General features: G+C 36.8%; 1 protein-coding gene across 1 annotated transcript; it reads left to right on the top strand.

Moving 5' to 3' along the window:
- Positions 1-1,726: 1,726 nt before the first annotated feature.
- Positions 1,727-23,390, top strand: rdh10a (retinol dehydrogenase 10a). Its single transcript, NM_001080583.2, has 6 exons — positions 1,727-2,365; positions 3,193-3,428; positions 12,405-12,503; positions 19,399-19,544; positions 19,876-20,007; positions 21,980-23,390. Exons 1-6 carry the CDS (start codon positions 2,083-2,085, stop codon positions 22,101-22,103), a joined length of 1,020 nt encoding a protein of 339 aa, NP_001074052.2. The 5' UTR covers positions 1,727-2,082; the 3' UTR covers positions 22,104-23,390.
- Positions 23,391-25,209: the final 1,819 nt, after the last annotated feature.

The raw sequence follows: 25,209 nt of genomic DNA, 5'->3' as shown, positions 1-25,209 counted from the left end.
CAAGACAATAAATTCTTCTCGAACGTTAACAAGACCCCAGTGATTACACACCCATTCACATCTATTGATCTGCTAAGGAGACAGTTAAAACTGTTTTCCGTCTGTACTGTAGCTTATAAATTGCATTGACTACAGAAGAACTACTGATTTAGGCAAAGCTCTACAAATGTGCCACTGAAAGCAATACTAACTGCCGGAAAATCTGTCTGAACAGAATGAACTGCAGAGGGCAGTGAAGACAGTGCAGTTTATTACTGAGCTATCAGGCAAGTATTCTGAAGGATGTCTTTAAAAGCCCAGATCCATTCTTAAAGAACCCAGCCAACAGTGACTGTTTTCTCCTAACATCTGTGAATACTGTTTTGTCAAATAAAGTTTTTCACTTTCAGAATAAACTTCATTTGCATTGCATACAGATATGCAAAGCATTCACTGCATGTTTTATGGTTCACTTCGTTCATATTTGAATTGGTTTCAGGATAACCTTAATATTTCTATTCTAAAAATGCTTCGTGCTTTTTTACATTTCTTTCTGAATAAAATAATTAAATGAAAACATAAATAACAGTCTGTTCACTCATTTCTCAGATTCGCTCACTTTCATATTCATATTAACTTAACTATTGAACTGGATTAACAACTTTTGCACATTATAAAAAATATGTTAAATGTTCCATGAATTTTTTTTAACATCCATGGACATATTTCATTCTACGAACAGTTATTTACAGTTGAAAAATATTCTTAAGAAAAAGTTATTTTTCTTAAAGAATGGTTCTTTGAAAACATTTTTACTAAAGGAAAATATTATTTTGATGCATCACTGTGAAAACCTCTTTGGAACCTTTCTTTATAGTTAGAAAAACCAACTTTAATTCATTGTTGTATTTTAATGTCATTTTAAAATATCTTTGTTGCATTTTAACTTTATACTCAAATAATACAGAAGTAAAAACTTTGAATGCCCTCTGGTAGCCTTCAAGTGTTGGCTCAAGAATAAAATGTAAGGAAAAAAAGTCAAGAAAAAGAAAAAAAAAGTTCTTGAGAAGAACTTAAACCTTCTCTCTTCTGGAACCTTTACACTTTTAAATATGAAGGTTCTTTGTGGACAGTTTGGCATCAGTGCTTACATGCAGAACCTTTAACATCAGAAAATGGCTACATGATCAAAGTATCAGATTATTTACAGTAGAAGCTCTTAAGCTAAAATTGTTCTTTATTGCAGAGGTTCTTTGGGACACCAAAACGTTTTGTTTGGTTGGCTACAGGCTACCTCCTGGCACCCTTCATACACCTGTACTTTTGAGAGTGTAGGCTAGCCTTAGCCTACACCTGTATTGTCTACTGATTTTCTTTTACATAGAAATGGGCTCCTATAACATCACAGTTCTTAGCTGCAGCTGCTGGTACAGATAAAAAAAATATTTGGCCATAAAAAACTCCAAGAAAAACAAAATAGGCTACTATATCCTCTAATACGCATAGCCTATCAGCCAAAAAACACTGAAGATACAAACGCAACTATTTATTAGTCAGTGTGGTCATCACGCACCTATTTTGTTTCCTCAAACGTCCACGGATGACCTACGTAAGTAGATGTAAATTTCAATCAGGCATCTGGGCCAATCACTCTGTGGGGTCCTGTGGAGAGGGGCTGGTTTAAATAGAGCGCGAGCAGCAGCAGCGGTTGTGAAGAGATCAACCTCTCATAGATCAGCGGCGCACCGGCAGCTCTCGTGCGCATCCGTGCCGGGACATCACAGCATTCATACGGGCATTCGCAGGGGGACGACGCGGCTTTATTTAGAGCCACTTACAGTTTTATTTGTGATGCTTGTATTCTAAAAGTTTAATGTGTTATATTGTTGACAGGTTTATGCGGTTTATGTGTGTTAGTAGTCGTATGACAGTTGGGGTTACCTGTATGTTCACCCCACAACATTGACAGATAGATAAATAAAAAATTAAACGCTTATGTTCGGAGCACATCAGCAGAACTCAGGTTGTTTAGTCATTTAGGTGTAACTTGACATTTTGAGACCTTTTTCTAAAACGAGTCACGGCACGGCATTAAACATGGTGATGAACATCTTCGTGGAGTTTTTCTTGGTCATGCTCAAAGTTTGCTGGGCCATCGTGATGGCCGGATTCAAGTGGCTGATACGGCCGAAGGAGAAGAGCGTAGCGGGACAGGTGTGCGTGATCACCGGGGCGGGCGGAGGGCTCGGGCGGCTCTTCGCCAAGGAGTTCGCCCGGCGCCGGGCTACACTGGTGCTGTGGGACATCAACAGCCACAGCAATGAGGAGACTGCGGAGATGGTGCGACAGATCTACAGAGAGCAGGACAACCCGATGTCAAAAGAGGGTACATTTCTTATTTGACCTAAATAAGTGTAAATGACAACGTTTTGAACACGAATGTAAATGTTTGTAATGTTTGTAAACGTTTTTAAATGTTTGAAAGTATATATATATATATATATATATATATATATATATATATATATATATATATATATAGATAGATAGATAGATAGATAGATAGATAGATAGATAGATAGATAGATCATATTCTCTTAATAATAACTTAAAAATCCTATGACTGAAGCAAAAAAATATATATTAATTTTCAATTTAATATGCACAAATGTGTATATTCATTTGTTATATATTATTTATAATTTAAATAAAATATTAAATTTGTATTCATTTCCTATTGTAGATAATATGTAAAATAATAATATAATTACATATTATCAATTTTAGTTTACATTTTTTGTATAATATGATGCTTATTTTTTGTTAATACTTGTTTATTATATAGGTTATTATCCTGATTGTCATTAAGTAGTAATACTCAAGTACAAAATCTCGAAATGCTGTTATTTGCTTGACAATTTATTGTTGTGAAAACATTTAAATAAGTAACTGTACTTAAATGACACCTTTTTGTTAAACAGACCTTAATTTTTAAGTGATATTCATTGGAGACATACTATTTAGTGCCATCTATTGGTAAAACATATAAACTACCAGTTATCAGGCTACAGTCATACCCTTTTTTGGAATTAATTAGGTTATGTAAGCATTTTTGCAAAATAGATTTGCTTTTTGGCAGATGTTTACACTTGATGTAAAGTAAACTGAGGTGCACAAGAACGTTTGGTGAGTTTTAATTTTTGCTTCCCAAAGGAGCTGTTGGTGGTGTGGAAGAGGTTCCTCCGTTTCAGCCGCAGGTGTATACATACGTGCTTGATGTGGGAAAGAGGGAGAGTGTGTACTCGACAGCAGAGAAAGTGCGTAAGGAGGTTGGTGAAGTGGACTTGTTGATCAACAACGCTGGTGTTGTGTCCGGCCACCATCTGCTAGAGTGTCCCGATGAGCTGATCGAGAGGACCATGGTGGTGAACTGCCACGCGCACTTCTGGGTGAGCCTCTTTTTACTTTATCACTACTAAAAGCTGATCCAATCATCATGGAAAGCCAACGTGCATCATAAAGGCAGCGTACAGCTGGGAATACTCAGTGGAATGCTCTCTTTTAGTGTTTGTACTATATCACATGATGCCACTATCCATGCACCCATCTGTTCAGCACATACTCATTTCTCTGCTCTGGTATTTGTGCTTGGGCCAAGTTGGAAAGCAAACCTCTTTTCCTCCATGCATGTTCATAATAATACTCCAGAGTGAAGTTTGAAATGTGGACTCATGGTATGTTAAAAATCACTGTTTATTCTTTGAATTTCAATTACATCAACCACTTAGAAGTCCAGTCGTTAAATCCGTCTGGTGTCATTGAGTCCAAACAAATGTGTCTGTCGTCTAAGATGAGACCCCCCCCCCCCCCCCATCCCATCCCCTTTTTTCCCTCCCTTAAAACTCTCTAAAAAAAGTGTTGCATATTCCTCATGTAATCACACACGTCCTGACTGTCTGGTCTTTTTTTTAAAAGTACAGTTCACCCGAAAATTCTAATTCTGTTATTATTCAGTCACCTTTTACTTGTTCTTAAGTAAGTTTCTTTCTTATGTTAAACACAAAAAATATATATTTTGAAGAAAGCTCAAAACCACTGACTTCCAAAGTATTAGTTTTGCTTACTATGGTTTAGTGTTCAACAGAATAAAGAAACATATAAAGGGGTTGGAACCACTTGAAGGTTAGAAAATAGTGAGTAAATGTTTATTTTTGGGTGAACTGTCCCTTTAAGAAGTCAGTGACATCCATTTGTTCTCATTCTTTCCTTAGATTGCAGCGGCCTGTATTAATATTTATGGCTCATTCTGGATGTACTGCTAAAGTAGACATCCACAGGCTATGAGATTATGAAAATCTGGTGTGTGTTCTGTAAAGATGTCTGCGTACAGGAGCTGATCTTAGATCAGATTACTCTTTCTGACTATCAGTTTCGAGTTATAACATCAGAACAGATTTTAAAACCATACTTTCACTCAGGGAGGATTTATTAACATGCCCCCTGTCGATTCAACAGAGTCCTCTCCAAAGCTCTTCAATCTGTGGATGAAAACAAGCTCTGAGTAAGACAACTCCAGCAGGGGGTTTTAGAAAGATCACCAGGAACAATCTGCTCTGGCTTGGTTTGTTAATTTAAAGCCCATTGAAGAGCACATCCTGCCTGGGGAAGTACCATTTGGACGAGTCTATTCTCACTTGGCCTCACTAATTAACCTCTTGCCAGTAAATGCGTAAAGGGGCCTGTCTGTAGTTTGCATTGTCTTACTAAGACCACCTTGTGGCGTGATATGGGGCTGGTTGTTCTAAGTCACATTGTGGTGGATTGTTTTATTTGTGTGTGTGTCTCTCTGTTGGATATCCTAGCATTGTAATGATTAGAACGACATGATATTTAATGTTTTTGGAGAGGTGTGAGTTGACATCATTCTAGACCACCTGGAACATAAATATACTAATGTTCTTTTTATTTTGACTAAATGTTTTTTGATAGCCTTGGGGTGTCAAGAAACTGCATTGCAATGGGAAGGCTTTTTTCTTTTTTTTGTGTGTGTGTGTGTGTGTGTGTGCATATTGGCATCTGTGTGAATGAGCACATCCTAAATCCTGGAAGTTCTTCTAATGAAGCATGAAAATGCTTGGAGACAAACTGAGATTAAGTGCAACAACATGTTCTTTGCTATCAATTTGTGTGTGTGTGTGTGTTGTGTTGGTTTATTTTGTACTTAGAAGTTATGTAGTTGTGCTGCGTAGCAGATGCACTTGTCAGTGGTGGAGTTGGGATTCTCATTAAGGTTTTGGTTGTGTTTGCTTAAGCTTTATGCTGCGCATGGTTTCTTGTGGGGGTTTAAGATGAAAGCAGAGCTTAATCATTAAGGACAGGGAAGGAATACAGAGTGGAGGATGTGGTCATTAAAGCCACAAGCCAGCTGAATAGAAATGCACCAACACTGCTTTTCCTTTTTCTCTCTTACACAAACATGTTGTCTTAATTGGTTGCTGCCTGCATGTGGTTTGCAACATTGCAAGACTTCCCTTTTTCCTTCTCTTTTGTGTTTACTAGTAATTTTGTTTTGGCATGCTTTTATTCTAAAAAAGATGCTGTTTTTGTAAATATGGAGCTCAACACTGTCACTTAAATTTATAGGCCATTTTCCACTGGGGCAATAAGTTGGTTAATATTATATATTCTGGAACAAATTTCCCCTTAAATGGTTTAAATGTTGATTTATTCATTCATTTATTTACATTAAATTCTTTTTTTTTAGCTATTCATACTTTAAAAAAGATGTATTATTTCAGAATTAATTTAGTAATTTATTCAAATAAAGAAATTTTTTGTGGCTTTTAAATTTTTTTTATATAATTCTAATGTATTTGTTTAATATTTTTTCATGTTTTAAATATTTGGCTTAATTTTTTGCACTCTAGAATAGATTTTTTGTTCCTAACGTAAAAATGAAATTTCTGTCATCATTTAGTCATCCTCACTTGTTACACTTTTGTTGAACACAAAAGAAGATCTTTTGAAAAACTTTGGAAACTAATAGCCATTGACTTCTTTGGTAGTTGTTTTTCTTAATATGGATGCTAATAGTTACCAGTTTCCAACATTGTTCAAAATATCATATTTTGTGTTTGGAACCAGTGTGGTTCCAAACAGCAGAGTGAATGCTGGCAGAATTGAAATTTTTTGGTGAACTTACAACTCACATGCGTGGTTCCAAAACATTATTGGTTTATTTTATCTGTTGAACACATAATATGATATTTTAAAGAATGTTGGCAACCCGTACCAATTGACTTAAACAGGTCAAATTAAAATATTATTGAAGTTCTACCAGTTTCCAACAGTGGAGAGTGAATAATAAAAGAAATACAGTTAATACAGTTAATTTCTATCATTTTAGACGGGGTTGGGTCGGGCCGGAACAGTCATGTAATGCATTTCGATTAGTGCGAGAAAGTAATTAAATCGTTTGTTACAACATTAAAATCCCCCCTGCAAAGGTGAAACAAATGATGACGGAAATGTCAAAAAGAACAAATTTCGGCAGTCACTCATATACTGCGTATTACGATTGAGCGCTAAACAGCACAGCAAGCTGACAGGGAAGATGACGAGGACACTCATTACATTGAAACCGTTGTCATGGAAAATGAATTGGATGTTCTTGGTTGGTAAAAGATGAACAAACAATCCTACCCAAAAGTTGCAAAATTAGCCAGTTCAGAAATATCCCGGCCTGTAGCAGCAGCTGTGAAATGGTGTTTAGTGCTGCCGGATGCACCATCCTGAGTGTAGGACTGCACTAAAGCCATTTACAGTGGAATAAATAATATTCCTCTACAAAAAAAAAAAAAAAACTTAGCCTAATCTTGGCGAGTAAAGGGTTTTTAAAATTATAAACAAATAGTAATTAAACCATAAAATCATAATGTAGACAGGGTATACAGGCTAATGTTGGCATTAGGCTATTATTTTAATATTCAGCAGTCATCCTAATGCCAGATTGTGAAAAGAAGCCGAATTCTGTCGGGCTCGGGCCCTATCGGGCCTAATTTTTATGGCCCGATTACAGCTCTACTACTACTTTTAGATATGCTGCAACAAAGATGGGAAAGCTCTTCAAGCCTTCTTAAAGCTGTCTAAAATATGCAAAAATATGACATTCGCTTTTCAATTTCTTACTCATAGCTTGACAGAATATAAATTAAAAAAGCTGTTCTGCATTTTTGCTTTAATACATTTCAGATCTATTAATGGTATGAGAATTTAAGCCGCCTCCTTTCAAATCTTGATCTCATTCCTTTGGCCACAGGGAAGTTTCTTAAGCTTGTCTTCACAACAGGTCGATGTCATCCTCTTAAAGAGTCTCAAACATGACCTGGCAGCCGGTTCAGCGCCTTCATTTCAACGCTTTGCCGTGTTTCGTAACTCTTAAGGCGAGAAAGGGCAAACTCCAGATGGACATCATCTTTATTTTGTTGGAAAGCATGGTGGGAATGTAACAAAAGTGGAGGAGCCAATAGGAAGTGAGGCCATTATCTCAGAGCAGTTCTCTTCCAGGCTGTCTGTGCTCCATCCACTCTTACAGCTGCAATTGAGTCCCAGGACCTCACCACTGAGCCCTATCAGAGGCTTTTTAAAATAGCTGGTAGGAGCAGCACTGTGGAGGACTGACTGGTACTTGGCGAGGTAGAAGTTTAAGTAATGCAAATATCCAGATTTAATGCCTTGTCAGATTTAAGAGAGCCGAACAGAATAAGCTTCTTCCTTTCTCTCTGATGTTGACCCCATAATAGGCGATACGTGAGAGGTGCATTCCACACCTGGGCACAGTGGTGTCTGTGAAAGCCTCCTAGTTGCTAAGTGAGCGTGGCTGAAGCGAAAGACTCAGGCCTGTCCCAAGAGAAAAGCATCAAGGGAAAGAGAGTCTTGTACACAAGCTTGCTGGTAATGGGGAGCTGCTGCCTGACCCACTTATGTGACAATTGCTTTCTTGTCTAGGGATCAGCTTGACAAGATGCCAAACGACATGAGCCAAGTTCTCCAGCCTGCATTCCTGCTAGACCAGGAGAAAGGAAGCAGCCAGGCAGAAGGGTCTTACTTGAGTAGTTTTAGATGGTCTTGATGAAGGCCAATGCACCTGTAGCCATTATTTGCCTTGGGGCTGCTCATATTTTGCAGAACTCCCACTATGGCTTGATTTGAGTAAGGTCGAAGGGTTCATTTTGACTGTGGCTTTCGAACTGATTCCGCAGATCTCGCGCCACATTTTAATGAGACATTGGCATTACAGTAACAGTGTATCAATTAGCCCTCGCTTCATTTTCTACAGGCATTAGAGTCTGAGGGCTGTACATCAATCTGGCCAATGCTTTGCTACAATTTTCGGGTCGGTCCATTTTCTTCTAATTAACGGCCATCTGGGCTTTTCTGTGCAACAATATTTGTGCATATTCCTATTGGTCAAACATTATCACTAATCCAGGCTGACACGGCAGCTGTGAAGAGCTTTGTGAGGAGCGATGCACTTGAGCTTGTATCAATTAGAGAGCACAACAGGCATAGAACCACTGCAAGGGCCAAGGAAGCTTTCTGCTGTTGGAAGTTAATTTAGCGTAAACTCAGGCGCTGAGAAGCAATTACGGAAGCTATGAATTAAGACATGAACTTCTGTTCGGTTTCACACATTTTGTGTCTGAGAGGTCAGCAAGGGCATGCCCACATCAGTGGCAGCCCCCTCATTCCGAAGCAGATTGGGCTTTTACAAAGATTCTTAGCCATTTCTACTCGTTTGTGGAAGTTCAGAGGTTATTGGAGGTCATAGACTAATGGTCAATGGCCTGAACTGGTTATGTTAGGTTTGATTTTGGTAAAGCCCTGCTACTTGACCAAAATCAAGCCCGACGTTACTAGCTTAGGAGCCTGACTGGTCAAATTCAACAGTAGGGAAGTAGCTAGACATGATTATGGTTAGGTTTAATTGGTGATATTAGGGTTGATATTGGCAAATGGGTAATCAATGTTAGTCCAATTTCACTGCATGTAACAGTGTTGTGACAAATAAAGGGTCATCATAATATTACAGATGTATTGAATTTTCGACCACCAAAAATTTAACGGAAGAAAATATGTTATGCCGTTTAATAGACCCTCTAATTTTTGTGGCTTCAGTCATTTTTAGGGTACTCTTTTAAATCTGGAAGCATTAACAACTTCTATTGAAATATATATCTTTATTGTTTAATATGGAAATTAATTATCGAGACTGCATTTTTTCCATATTGCCCAGCCCTAGTACTTACTAATTCAAAGTAAATGTATTTTGTAACTTACATGATGTCATTTTCTAATTGTAATGAATGTCTGTCTTTCATTTCGCTTAATTAATGGCTCAGATTAAGCAAGATTTGTACTTTAGCGTTGAGTGATTTCCGTACCCCACTAGCATAATGTGCCTTGCATGTACCTGACACTGTTGTAAGCTTTTATACCTCTGACACTTACGAAATTGATAGTAGGTAGTGGGGTATGTATGCTCCACTGTGTTTAGGTTCTTTGCATGTGCAGAAAAGTAGCTAAAACTCACACTTATTCAGGGAAAACAGGTGTGACCCGGCAAACGCTCAACAAGTTTAATCATAACGTAAACTCAAAATCAATTTATCCATTCAGAGGTCCGAATTAAACACTAAAATGGATCTCAGCCCAGCCCACACTCATCACCACTACCAAGTTGACCAATCAAAGATCTAAAGGTATGTGTTGCCACGACATGTCGTTAATTTTTTTCATTAAGAGTTGTGCACCAGGGTCTGTATCAGGGGACAGTGAAGGGTGTGCAATCAAGCGAAGGCTACGCCAAACCTACCAGACTTTTAATTGCCTGAATCATTGCTTTCTGTCTAGTATGATGGTAGTATAATCCATCTCAGTGGCAGCAGCACCTTGCCCAAACGCTCAAAATGAAAGTTTAATATTGTGTATTGCAGTAATTGGAAGATGTTGGCATATGTTTACTACAAGCCCAATCTATCCTAATGCTTCATTTGCACGCATACTTACCATGAGTTTGGCATGCAAGGCACAAGCACAGCTTCAAACTCGTCCAAGTCTTCTCCCTTAAAGGAACCCCCCAAAAATAAGGGGAATATTAAGAGCAATTTTACACTTAATGCCCTGGAAAAATACACAGTTTACTCTTAACATTAGGGATTAAATGCGTAGCATGTGGACTTCAGCACTCCAATGCACGACTGGCCTGTCTCATGAGACTGAAGTCAGTGATCGTGAATTTGAGAGATTCCAGTGCAATACTTTAGCATGTCAAAATGGTGTGTTAAGAAAGTTGGCAAAAATGTGAAATGTGTACAGTACCGTACAAGATGGTACCATTCTCAAGCATGGCCATGGTCCATTTTTACTGAGCTTGTTTATAAATGGTGATATCATTGAAAAGCCTCTGGAAGGGGCTCTGTTGATCTTGGCTCTAACATGCTTTTTTCTTTTTCATAGCATGTTTCGTGTTTCATTGAGGATTGACTATAAAGCTACAGGCTGTTCTGTGCCGCAAGTCATCTCTTAGAGAGCAGTAAACGGGTGACACCGGTCATGTTTTTCATCATTATTGTGTCCACCCCATCACTTCCCCTGGGTCTGAAGAGAATAGAAGATGAAGCTTACTTGTGTGAAGGGTGTTTCTTTGTCTTTTGTCCAGCTAGGATCAGGGAAAAGTGGAAGATGACACTGATTCATTGCATGGAAAAAATGTCAATAACAGGCAGGCAGGATGACAAAGCAGATTAATAAAATTAACAAATGTAGTCCATCAGCCTTCAGTTAGTATAAGCCGAGTAAATGGATTCATTATCTATGTTTTAAAGGGTTAGTTCACCCAAAAATGAAAATGATGTTATGTATTACTTACCCTCATTTCGCTCCAATCCGAGATCTTCATTCATCTTTGAAACACAGTCTTCCTCATCTTCCAAAGACAGCAATGGTCCCAAAAAGTCCAGAAAATTGCAGAAAACAAAATCCTCAAATCAGACCACATGCCTTTGGTAATTCAATTCGGAATAGTATCAAGCTATTAGACTACATTTGACCATGCATAAAACAAAAATAATACATTTTATTACAGTTTCTTCTCCTCAGTGTCAGTATAGTGTGCACATTTACATTCACAGTGCTGTGCTCATTATACAAGTCTCATAATTTATGTGTGCTTTCTGCTTTATTTCAAATATGTCATGTTTGGGCACTTGGGGTATACATATCAGTGAACTCTGCTCATGATACTATGCATTTAAGTGCATTTAAACAAAACAGATCTATTAAACAAATATATTTATTCAATAATATTTTAGTCACCAAATATATTTAAAATTTTTTTTAAGATAATTCAATTAAATTTAAGCAAAATTTTGCAAACAAATAAATAAATAAATAAAAAATACAACCTACAAAGTTTTTACACATTTTTAAAATGTTTTTTGCATCTTGATTGTTTTCCCCTCTTTTTAAAACTAGTTTTTAGATCATAAGTTATTTTGCTAGATAAGCTCCAGATTTGGCATCAGTACTGACTAATCTAATGCATATGCACAAAAATAATATTGTATTGCTTTCTATTAAAGAAATATGAATTTAAAATATAGATTTGTGAGAAAGGGGTGTACTTCTTTATGCTGAGCACTTTGTACTTGCAATTGTTTTTTTTACGATTTAGTAATTTGGTAAATTATTTTTGGATGAGCTGTTTCTTTAACCATTCCAATGCTAATGCATGATCCAGGCTAAAAAGGTGGTGTTTGTTTCCAGTCTTTGTTGACCCAGTGCGGTGTTGTTGTGGTCATGAGCCATATTGTGGTGACAGTGGTGAGTGAGTACGCCGCTCCGGCTTTGTGCTCTTGATACTGAGATTCCACTCTTGGGACCAACTCATTGTGGGAAAAGAGGAAACCACAGACAAACCACTTGTTGTTAACTCGCAAGTGGTCTTTTCACCACTTTAATAAGCCATTTCAGACTAATATGAAACCACCCCGAGGTTCTGTGCAATAATTCACCCATTAAAGTAGTTCGCTTACCGTCCAAGTTAAACCTCCATGGCAGAAATGAAAACTCTGTTAAAAACTAGTACTACCAAAACAAATCGAGGCGTACATAAATTAATCTCTTAAGTGCACGGGGAACGCAAGCTCCCTGTAAATGGCCTTTAAGACTGTAATGGAATTGTGTTTCTAAACTCCCCCAGCAGGATGAGTGTTTAGTCTCAGTGACTTATTAGTTGGGGAGGAGAAGGAGGAAAAAAAAAAGAACGGATCAAAGGGCTTTGGCAGAGATGAACAGCAACAGCAAAATAACTGTCTTTATTTCTCCCCACCCCCCTTCTTTTTCCCTCTCTCTTCCTCTTCCAGACCACCAAGGCATTTCTTCCCAAGATGCTAGAGATGAACCATGGCCATATTGTGACCGTTGCCAGTTCACTGGGCCTTTTCAGCACAGCTGGTGTGGAGGTTAGTACATTGCATCCATCGCATAAATCTATTGGCAGTCTGAAATAAAAAAGAGAGCGTGTTTAGAGAGTCTCAGCACATTGGCTCGCCTGGGCATGGAAATTCAGCACGGCACACAGCACGCCGAGTGCTTCATGCCAATTAAGGAGCACGCTAACATTGAGAGTTGCTCTGAGGTTTCTTTGGGTCTACCTGCTGCAGACTATTTTCATAATTAAACCTGTTTTGTGGAGCAGCCTAAAAAGCAGTGGTGGATGAGGTACACCAGTGCTTCCAACAGGTTTAAAATATACTTGCGGTGGTCGCTGGATTGAAACACACCATTTACTTACATCACATAAATAGTAACTATATGCAACAAACAAAACATAATCTAATTTTTAACAATACTTGTGTTTATTATGACACTGTTATACACGGTTTCTTTTCAATGGGTTAAAGTAAAAAAAGACATAATATGTTGAAATAAAAAAAGAAATCCACTATTTCTCTTAATTTTATGCTATTTAGGAGCCCTGTGCACACACTGATAGGTAAAATCTGCTTATCTCTCTCTTCCAAGGTCAAAGCAAACTAGAATGCCAAAGCATTTTAGATATGTATAGCCTATGTGATATATTAACATCATCTAATTAATAAAATAATCAGCAAATGAGAAATACATCACAGAAAAAGGAATAGCAGACAGTATTTCTAAAAATGATCACAATTACATGATTAAAACCTGTAGATTATTTTAATGAGACAAACACGTTGATTAACCATTACTAATGGTGTACATATATTTTGCAGCTAGTTTATACCAGTCATTTTATCCTCTTTGTCGAGTATATAGCAAAGTTTTTCTTTGAATTATTTAATGCAATTAGCTGCGAAGCAAAGCGAATGTAGCCTTAAGTTAAAAGGTCATGCAAAAATGCATATGAGCTATAGAAGACAAAAGCAAAGTTAAATCCCAGATTTAGAAAACCTTGGCCGAAAAACATTTTTAAGACCCAAAATGGCACGTCTCTGTGAATCTGCAGGGCACTTAAGACTGTCTGTGGAAGTGTTAACAGGTCTTGTGCACACAGTACGCAACAGGTAAACGAGAGAAGATTTTCCACTGCATAATCGATTGCGGATGTTTGTTTATATTGGGCGGATATAAAAACTGTAAAGTGATGTTAATTATAGTACAAAAGACAGGTCACAAAATTTAGGCTGCCGTTAATATACCTGGGTGGCCCGCCCAAGTAAAGTCTATGTATGGGAAGCACTGGACACAAATCAATATTTTGATAAAAAAATAACTTGTAAAAGACCAGATACACAAAAAATGGGTACAAAAGCCTTTTTTATTTTGCTTGGGTTAATGGAATAGCCTACCAAAAAGTGTAACATCACAATTTACTGCCTCTTAAATGGTGCCAAACCTTTATGAATTTCTTTTTTCTGTTGAACTCAAATGAATAGTTTGAAAATGATGTAAACCTGTAACCACTACCCTCAATAGTGGAAAAAAAAAACTCTATGGAAGTCAATGGTTACAGGTATCCAGCTTTCTTCAAAATATCATCTTTTGTGTTCAACAGAAGAAAAATTTAAACAGGTTTTTGACAAGGGTGAGTAAAAAAATTTAAAGTTGGGGTGAACTATCCCTTTTAATGTACAAACGTACACTCAAAAAATATTTTTGCAGTTTTTTTTTTCAAACTACTTATTGAAAATGAGCTAAAACAGCTGAAATTCTTGTGTAAAAAGAATTTTTATGAGACAACTTAGTTGTTTTATGTTCAATCCACTTAAATTTGTAATGTTGTCCCAAAACCAATTGATTGAGTGGAACCAAGCTTTTTTACAGTGTACTTGATTCCCACTTGAGTTTCAAGAAAAAATGTTTTTTATTACCAAACGTTGTCATACACTGATAACCGTAATGATAATTTATAATAATTCAAGTATCCAAACAAGTGAAACTAACTAAATATACCATGTAACAAAGAAAATAAAAAATAATAAAGACAATACTTGTGTAATTGTGTGTTGACTAATACAACAGATGACCAATACAAACAGACAATGCAATAACGAAATAACATATAATGTGATAAGTTTTCATATTGAACTATGTAGTCATACTATCTATTATGTGCTATAGCATATCTCCAAGTATGATTTTCGCTTACAATGATAAATCCAAAAATTTGGCATTAGAATTGTACAATGTTCAAGTTCATAAATAGACAGTAACCCAAAATACCATCATTTATTCTCCCTCATCTGGTTTTAAACCTTGGATTTTTTTTTTTTTCATATGTTGAACAAAATAAATATACGTTTTAAAAACTGCTGATTGCTGGGACCTATAAACCTCCATTATAGAAACATTATTACTACGGGTGTCAGATACCAGCATTTTTTCAAAATATCATCATTTTGTGTTTAACAGAATAAAGAAACTTAAATACTGTAAGTTTTGAACAAGTGAAAGGTGAATAAAAGTGTGGTGAAGTCAAGGTTTCTCACTATTAATTAGTGGCTTATTACTTGCCTATTATTATGATATTGGCTATTTATTAGTACATATTCTAAATTATTTTATTCTACATGCCTAATCCTACCTAATACCTAACTACTACATTATTAAATATTAACAACCAGCAAATTAAAGGGATAGTTCACCCGAAAAAGAAATTAATTTGCTCACGTGGCTCCAAACCTTTTAGAGTTGCTTTTTTCTGTTGAACATAAAATAAAATATTTTGGAGAGGCTGAAAACCTGTAACCATTGAGATCCATACTATTAACTGTTTCCTTTAACTTTACTTAATCAAAATGTAATCTTTTGTGTTCAACAAAAGAAATGAGTAAAGGTTTGGAACATAAATGTAAAGAGTGAGTTAATCATGATTTTTAAAGCTATTGCTGTAAGAGTTTAAGGCAAAATTCATAATTAAGGGTTTAATAATAGCAAGAATTGTATCTTAAAATAAAATGTAACTAAAGTTTTCTACAGTAAATGCTCTTCAATCAAAATACTGATAAATATACCTTTTAAAGTAAAAAACAAAACAAAAAACTTCCAGTCCATCACTGCTAAAAAGCCCATCTATATGCGGGATCTCTCAGAGTTTTGAATAAAGCACAAGTACAGTCCTCTTCTTTCACCGCCAGCCAAAGTGGTGTCATTTTCCCAGCAGCCCTTTTGGGGGAAACGTTACCTTTTTTGTTTTGTTAGCTGTACGTGCACTTCTGTTTTACAAGCCCTCATCTTTACTCTCACTTCAAAAGGCTTCCAGAAGCCCAGTCACACTGTCTGACCTATTATGTTTCCTTGAATACAACGTTTTATGGTTTGCATTATTAGAGTGACTCAAGCCGTTGCGAGCCCCTTTATTCTAGAGTGTTTATCTAAACGCATCTGTGTTTGCCCACTCCATTCGGAAGATCCCGTCCACCGCCAACCACATCAAAACCCTCCACCGCCGCTCTACCTGTAGTTCATACAGGACATGCAGTAGAAGAATGCTAATGAAACCATAGATCCTGGGGCCTCATTTATAAAATGTGCATCAACTCAGATTTGATCTTCGTGTGTGTACGCTGAAATCCACAGCAATGTCATAATGTCTTCAAAGGGCACCTAAAACCCCTTTTTTTTAGCTGTTTGGACAGAACTGTGTGTAGGTATAGTGTCCACAGTCATATTGGGGTGATATAAAAACAATAAGTCTCTTTTTTTATTTCCTGACATTAAAATAGGATCCAAATCACTACCATTTTGAGGTTCACTGCAATGTGGTGTAGGACAAACACATATTAACATGTCTCTGTAGTAACGCTTATAATCATATCAACAATCCAGGACATGCGCAAAACAACTGGGATTAAAAGATATTTTCGGCTCACTGAGATCCTCAATCATCATCAAATGTGTGCAAGAATTAGTATTACTACTTTAAAACGTTGTTAAAACAGTGCATGTTTGTAATAAAGTACAGATGGAAAAATCTATGAAATTCATCACCGCAGCCGCATGTCAGTACTATTATAATTGAAGACGCTTCAATCCCTGTTTGTGGACGTTAAATCAGGTTTATTTTGTACATTTAACATAATGGATATCCATACAGCAGTGGATATTAACGTGTATCCTGTCACGTTTGTCGTGCAAAAACAGTGCAAATTTAAACGTGCACGCTGTGTGTGTGTGTCTGTGTGTGTGTAAACTTTGTAACAACATTGTGTGTGACTCATCATTGCAAAAAAGCTTGAATTAACTCTTCAACAACCACATCAAAAAATCATTGGGAAAAGTTCTTACTGTAGTATTTTTCAAACGTTACGTGAGATCTGCTGCCTTCGTGTCTGTCACTGTGCTGTTTATCTGACGCAGAAGGAAACAGAGACATACTCTGACAGGTAACGTGGAGGGAGAACTAGCATTAAAGGCACAGGCAACAAATACAGCTACGATGCACTCAACTAAACAATGCGCTCAGAGCTGAAAATTTAGATATTCTGAAAAGGTATAATAAATAATCTGATGGTGTTTTAAGCTGAAACTTTACAGACACATTCTAGAGACACAAAATACTTATCTTAAATTTTGAAAAAGGAGTAAAACAGGTGCTCTTTAAGGTGGGAAAGGATGACAAAAGCTGCATCCCAAATTGCATACTTATGCACTATTCTACACCATTTTGTTGTATAAATAATGTAAGTAGTGCTTTCACATTGAAAACTCTAAAAATAAATAGTTCACTTTAATTACCCGGATGATGCACTCATTCAGCTGGTAAAATGAAGTGTGGAATGATGGACACTTCACGCACTCAACGACCAAGGCTTTGCTCACGTAGCGGAAAGGGCGGAGCTATTGGGCGCACATGTTGGATAACTTTATTTATTTTGGATAGTGAAAGCAAAATTCTCGTACAAGAGGGATTATAGCGCATCCCGATAGTGAATGCGGTTATATGCATGGCTGGTATTATTTGGTAGTTTGGCCATTTATTTCACTGATTTGGCAACCGTCAAACGTCATCAGGGAAGCGGTTTAAATTTCTGCTTAGTAAAAAAACAATTGTGCTCCATTTGGGACGACACTTCATACATGTACTATGCTGTTGAGTGTGTAAGTGCATAAGTACATAGTGCATGAGTGCATAATGTATAGTGTGCCATTTGTGACACAGGTAAAGTCTAAGCAGATGTACGCTCTTGTGGCAAAGTCGTAGTACTGCAACTATTTGAAAAACTAATAAAAGAGGTGTATGCACACCGAGTTTATTATAAACAATATAGAGTGAGAGATTATTTTAAAATAGGGAATAGTTTAGGAATTATAAGTTTTTGCAAAATTAAACTGACCTTCTAATAGCCTAATGTTGAGAACACTTTACTCGCATTCTGTTGGCTACACCGTTTATTCCAAGTTGTTATTGGTTTTGTTTAAAAAAAAAAAATTAATGAGAAAATTTGTAACTTCTTGATTTTTTTAAGATGTAAAATCTACAATAAACAATCATAATCCTAATAAATCCAAATTAAAATGAAAATAGAGACCTCAGCATTTCAACATTTTCGTCAGTTATATTTCTACACAAATATATATCTACACAAAATCTATATATCAAAATTTTTAGCTCCCTTTGATTTTTTTCTTTTTTTAAATATTTCCTAAATGATGTTTAACAGAGCAAGGAAATTTTCACAGTATGTCTGATAGTATTTTTTTTCTTCTTGAGAGTCTTATTTGTTTTTTTGTTTTGTTTTTTGTGGCTACAATAAAAGCAGTTTTACATTTTTTAAAAACCATTTTAAGGACAAAATTATTTGCCCTTTTAGCTATACATTTTTTCGATAGTCTACACAAAACAAACTATCGTTATACAATAACTTGTCTAATTACCCTTACCTGCTTAGTTAACCTAATTAACCTAGTTAAGCCTTTAAATGTCACTTTAGGCTGTATAGAAGTGTCTTGAAAAATATCTAGTAAAATATTATTTACTGTCATCATGGCAAAGATAAAATAAATTAGTTATTAGAAAATGAGTTATTAAAACTTTTACGTTTAGAAATGTGTTGAAGAGATCTTCTCTCTGTTAAACAGAAATCGGGAGGAATATTTAATAAAAAACACGATGTGCATTAACTGCATACTGTAAGCTTTAATTTAAGGGTATTTACATCCGTGAACGGTGAACGTTGTAGGAGTTACAACAGTTTGCATGTGTCCCTCCCACTAGTTAAGTGACCAAAAGTAATGGGACTGAATAATAATCATAAATCAAACTTTCACTTTTAAATACTTGGTTGCAAATCCTTTCCAGTAAATTACAGTCTGAAGTCTGTAACACAGACATCACCAGACAGTGGGTTTTTCCCCAGCTTGTTCTTGGGGCATTTTTCCCATCAGTTTTCCCTTGCATGCTTAATCGGATTCAGGTTAGGGATTGACTTGGCCATTGCATAACAATCCACTTTCGCTTCAAAAACTCTTCTTAGTTGTAATAGCATGTCAAGTGATTCTTTAAAGCAGGATAGCTCTTTTTTAATTGAAGCTTTTATTTTCTTTGTGCTCCTCATTCTATAGCAGTAAAAAACAGATACTAGCTTGTGCATCTTTTATGTTAAATATTTTATGTCTTGAATGTTAATTACAATATTATGTTTTGTATCTTGGTTACAAGACGGAAATCTGATAGCACACCATTTCAAGATAATTGGATAATTTTCAAGATTGGCATATGCAAATGTTTTCTCTGAATCACACTTTAAAAACAATTTCGCAAATGTTTTTTTGTGCAACGTTTTATAAATAAGACCACTGGTGCTCCCATGCAGTTATACAGGAAAAGTGCCTCAGGTAGGCCTCACCAAATTCTGTTTCTCCTTGGGGTTTTAGGATTACTGCGCTAGCAAGTTTGGTGCCATCGGCTTCCATGAGTCCCTGAGCCACGAAATCCAGGCTTCGGAGAAGGACGGTATCAAGATGACGCTGGTGTGTCCTTACCTGGTGGACACGGGCATGTTCAGAGGATGCAGAATAAGGTAAAAGAAAGCAGCCGTCCAAATGTCACGATTGGGTTTCAGACGGCCACTAAAGGAGCGAAGGACACAATGAGTATCTAGTTCTAGTAGACATTGCTTAACAACAGTCAGGGTAGCTTTGCTTGTGGCCTCTCATGTCACTGTCAGCTTGGGTTTTCACACGCACAATAGCACCTTCCACTTGAATAGACGCTGCATGCTGGATCTGTTTCCACTCAATAATGACTCGCTCTGACTGGCGCAGCACTTTTTTCTCTTTTTTTTTTTCTCAACAAAGACCACTCTTAATCATCGTGTTTTCTCCTTCCTTTCTTTCTCCTGGGCGGGTCAGGAAAGAGATCGAGCCGTTTCTCCCTCCGCTGAGACCAGAGTTCTGTGTGAAACAGGCTATGAGGGCCATCCTGACAGACCAGCCCATGATCTGCACGCCTCGCATCGTATACATGGTCAACTTTATGAAAAGGTATGTATGAGTGTATGGAGCTAAATTAGCCTCAAGGAAAATTAATGTCAAAAATACGATGAACACATCCATAAAGCCAAATTCACATGCACAAGATATTTACATATCAAACCCTCCAAGAATTTGTGATTGTGGGATTGCTTAATTTAATACAATTGTCACAATATTTTGTGGAGTTCACATTTTTTATTTTGTTTAGTTGCCGCAAATTTGCCACATATTTTGGACAGTCGGGACCTCAAATTCCAGCTGTGCCACAGATCGCCATCTGCGTAGTTTTACATTCAAAAACAGTATTAACAAATAGAATATTCCTGCCCAGTGTGCAAAACCTAAAGTTGTTAATAGACATTTTTCATCTGGTGTGTGACCCCGTCATGTGACATTATCACAACATTCATTCAAAATCTGTTTGAACTATGCCACGTAAGTTGTATCACTTGCTAAACTTCTACATATTGTATATGCATCTTGTTGTCATATCTCTCTTTCTCTCTCATACACATTACCCACACACAGACACACTCATACTGTAAGTACGCATTCTCTGCATTATGTCCAACGTGTTCAAATAGCTGTCAAACCACACGGATAGATTATTTTCAAACAGTCAGTTTCATTTTTTTCAAATATAATACCGCAGCTTAAGGGTTAAAGTCTAGCTTCTTTCTGGTCCAATCAAAATTCAATTTTTTTATCCCTTGCCCTTGTCACAGAGTGAGAAAGGGAAGAGCTTCAAATTTTACCCCTAAGAAATGGGACAGCACTACAACACCTGCACACATCATCAAGTCATCACAAGCTCTTACTTCGTATGAGATGGAAGATGGTGACTGCTATAGTTATTTTAGTTATGCAATTTTTTTGTATTCTGGAAATCACTAAAGGCAACGATATCATGTCATCATAACGATATGATGTGGCGATAAGATCGTAACTGTACTGTGCATTTGCACAGTGGCCATATTGATCTATGTAAACACACGAAAACAACATAAACATTATAGCAGAAACTGTAAAATGGTCATTTCCAGCCACTAGACTTTTCTGACAGGGGATTAGAGCGACATATGTGAAAGTATGTTGTGGGACTGCTATACAGGAGTTATTATTAGGGATTATAGATAATGACATTTAGCAGTTATTACTTTAGTGTTTTTTTTTTTTAAAGCATGACGGTAAAACACGATTGTCATTTTAAATTTATGAAAACATGTGCTTGTTTGTTGTAAAGAATTTTCGTAATGAAAAAAAAAATGTTTACTTCTTCCATGTTTAGACATTTTGCTGTTGTAGCTAGTGTATTCATGGAAATTTTCATACCCCTTGGTTTAGAGAGTGGTCTTGAAAAATCTGTTTCAAGGTCTATCTAGCCTTCCTCTTAACCCTACATCTTCAAGCTAGAGAACTGGGACACTTCCACCCCTTTTACGTGAACGCGCAAAACGAGGGGTAAGGGGAACGGCTAAGGGGTAGAATTGGGATCAAGCCTTTGTTTCTCTCAGTGAGAACGTTTACATGGATACCAATCATGAATGTAAGTAGTATGCTTGGAACTTCATCCGCCATTTTGTCATGTTGATCACGTGACCTACCCATGTCAGTTGCGTTACTTTACTCCCATTCATGAATTCGGTCGCAGTACATCATAAGTTAAGATCCAGGAAGAGTCTCGCAGGAAGTAGGAGGTCATCCGGGTACTTCTTGTATAAGGTTTTTTTGAATTCTAAGAGTTTGAACACACTACTCAGCTCAGATACTGTTTTTAACATACTATATAGTATGGAAGTATGCGATTTCAGACGCAGTCATAGTTTAATGCATGTGAATTTGTCTACCCATGTGAACATTGTTTTTTTAAAGTGAATTATTATTGAGACTAATTTAGCTCAATATTAATGGTCCTAAAAACATGACTTTTTGCTTCATCAAGAACTGTCAAAACTTAATTGCGTCCATTTTTGTTTTCCAGCATTTTGCCGTTTGAAGCAATCGTGTGCATGTACCGGTTCCTTGGTGCTGACAAGTGTATGTACCCCTTCCTGGCTCAAAGAAAAGAGGCGATGAACAACAACGAGGCCAAGAACGGGATCTAGAGGGTGCCATTTTTTTAACCCACAAGGGTATTTTTCTAACCCGCATGAGGATAAGACCACTGAGAGGGCAGAAGGAAGAGAAAAGACTGAGTTTTTTTAGACTGGTGCACTTGCATTTGGCAGATGCAAAGGTTTACCATATTGTTCCTCTGGAACAAAGAAAGCTGTGTACTACACTAAGGATTTATTTGTTGATTTTTATGTTGTGTGTCTTTTTTAAAGGTTTGTTTAATCAAACCATCCATCTATATACTGTGTCAATAGTTTTGAAATCATACATGAGCTATTCAGTAATTAACTATTTACGTAATGTAGTCATCAGCATTATCTAGCATCTTTGTGAAACTATACAGTATGTTACTGTACAAACAGTAAATTCTTGTCACTTTTTTTGGTTTTGTTTTGTTTGTGTGTAGACATGCACTGTATTTACTTTCTTCTACACTGCCGACATTATCTACACAGTTCAATGTGGCACAACGCCAACCCCAATCCATTTAAAGGCTGGAGATCATGTGTCTGAAAGAGCCCAGTTCTGCACCATGTGATGTTATACAGTAGATGAAATATTTTGCATTATCCCCCCCACACACAAACACACATTTCTCTTTGTTGACGTCATGAGAAGTGTAAGTGGGTAAACCTCTGGTCTTTTATTTTTTCAGCTGCCGATGGGAAGGGAGTGTTTATTTTTTTTACTCCATAATCTACAGAGTCTTACGGTATTTTGTATAAGTAAATATACCAGAGCGACGGTCAATCTGAAGAGATGGCCTGCTTTTTATCTAATGTCATTGATTATTATATTTAGTATTAAGTGACCAATTTTAAACTTGCGCAGCAGCTGAAAATACTTTTGGTCGTTTCATTGTGGAATCATCATGAAGTTTATAAATCATTTATGAATCGCCAGTTACAGTCAATAACCCGAGGATCTTGTCATAATCTGAATATGATGCATTTTTTTTTAATGTACACTTATTATTTCTGTATGCAAAGCTGAACCATTAAACAAGTTTTTCACACACAATTTTTACATTTAGGCCAGCAAAAGACAAAACACATGATTTTAAAGTACATTCCAATAGGCTTCCTCTCTTCACCGACTGTGATGAGCCTAAAATCTCTACCTCTTCATATTTTTTTTGCCATTTGTTATTGTTACAGTATGACATAAATACTCTTTTGTAACTTTCCTAAAGAGTGCTCTATAGATGAGCACACAACATGGTTCCAATGTTTAGTGTCTCTACCTAACTTAAATTAATAAAATGATTTAGATTATGAGTTGATGTTTGTGTGTTACTCATTACCTCAATGTCTTTTTATGATCGCTGCAACAGAAAAATGCCAGAAATTCTTGAGAAAGCTTGAGTATTACTTTTTTTATATAAATTCTAGTGATTAAATTCCTGAGTACATCCCTATAATAACTGGACAGGGTGACTCGACATACTGGAACTCAAAGCTCACAGAGAGAAACTAAACTTACTGAACTTGAAGGCTACAGTATTGTTGTAGGATGTTTTTGGGGGGAGGGGGGTGGGGTAATCAGTGCTAGAACCGTTTGAGTCAGATGTTCTATGTTCCATCCAAAATCTATGATATCCTTGAGTAAAGTAAGTTTGCATCATGGGGAAATGCATCACAGGAAGAGAGGCTTGTGAATGACTGTCTCATACTATGAGTTTGAGTAGCCTACTGGTTTCCTAAGGGAAAGTTGATAACATCTTTAGAAAAGTGAATTGAATATAACAAGGAGTTATTTGTGAAATATGACTAATGATGAGGGGCTGTAGTGAACATTTTCAGATAACAGTCAATGGTGAAAAAAAGGCCCACGTGAAAAGTACCACAGTAACTTTGTTAAATACTGTTGTATATTTGAAACACCTCAGGATTATATAGTATTTTTAGTAGTATTGTAGTACCACTACAAAAGTAGTAAAGTATTCTTTGTTAATGAATGCTACAAGATATTGTAGTATTATCAACCGTGAACTGATAAAAAAAACTAATAAATACTGTAGTATATTTTAGTTTTTACTACAGTTAACAGTGGCATATGGTATATTATATACAGTATATAAGATTGTACAGTATTGGGAAAATTTTACTTTAGTACTATAGTTTTATTATCACATTAACTAGATTTGCCACAACAGATTATTCAAAGTATTTTATTACAGTATAAATACTTTATTAGGTGCCACTTCATTAGCTACACCTGTCTAACTGCTTGTTAATGCAATTTTCTAATTAGCCAATCACATGGCAGCAACTCAATGCATTTAGGCATGTAGACTTGGTAAAGATGATTTGCTGCAGTCCAAACTGAGCATCAGAAAGGGGAAGAAAGTTGATTTAAGTGACTTTGAACGTGGCACGTGGTTGTAGGTGCCAAACAGGCTAATCTGAGTATTTCAGAAACTGCTGATCTACTAGGATTTTCAAGCACAACCATCTCCAGGGGAGAAGAGAATGGCCAGAAAAAGAGAAAATATCCAGTGAGTGGCAGATTTGTGGGCACACAAGCCTTGTTGATGCCAGAGGTCAGAGGAGAATGGCCAGACTGATTCGAGCTGATAGATGGCAACAGTAACTCAAATTACCACTCGTTACAATCGAGGTATGCAGAAGAGCATCTCTGAAGGCACAACTTGAGGCGGATGGGCTACAGCAGCAGAAGACCACGTCGGGTGCCACTCCTGTTAGCTAAGAGCAATAAACTGAGGCTACAATTGGTACAGGCTCACCAAAATTGGACAAAAGGAGATTGGTGAAACGTTGCCTGGTCTGATGATACTCGATTTCTCCTGCGACATTCGCATGGTAGGGTCAGAATTTGGCGTCAATAACAAAAAAACATGGATCATTCTGCCTTGTATCAACGGTTTAGGCTGCTGGTGGTGTAATGGTGGGGGGGATATTTTCTTGGCACACTTTGGACCTATTAGTACCAACTAAGCATTGAGTCAACACCACAGCATACCTGAGTATTCTTGCTAACCATGTCCATCCCTTTATGACCACACTGTACCAGTGTTCTGATGGCTAATTCCAGCAGTATAATCCGCCAAGTCATAAAGTGCAAATCATCTCAAAC

This window comes from Danio rerio, chromosome 24 (assembly GCF_049306965.1).
Source record: "Danio rerio strain Tuebingen ecotype United States chromosome 24, GRCz12tu, whole genome shotgun sequence".
In the NCBI taxonomy this organism is placed as follows: domain Eukaryota; kingdom Metazoa; phylum Chordata; class Actinopteri; order Cypriniformes; family Danionidae; genus Danio; species Danio rerio.
Note: the sequence above shows the minus strand (reverse complement) of the source record. Positions and strands in the feature narration are given on the sequence as shown.

Bases quoted from the DNA above. Each gene is read 5' to 3' on its own strand.
- rdh10a (NM_001080583.2), top strand. From the start codon at position 2,083: ATGAACATCTTCGTGGAGTTTTTCTTGGTCATGCTCAAAGTTTGCTGG. The intron at 2,366-3,192 runs GTACATTTCTTA...TGCTTCCCAAAG, and splicing joins CAACCCGATGTCAAAAGAGG to GAGCTGTTGGTGGTGTGGAA. The intron at 3,429-12,404 runs GTGAGCCTCTTT...TTCCTCTTCCAG, and splicing joins ACTGCCACGCGCACTTCTGG to ACCACCAAGGCATTTCTTCC.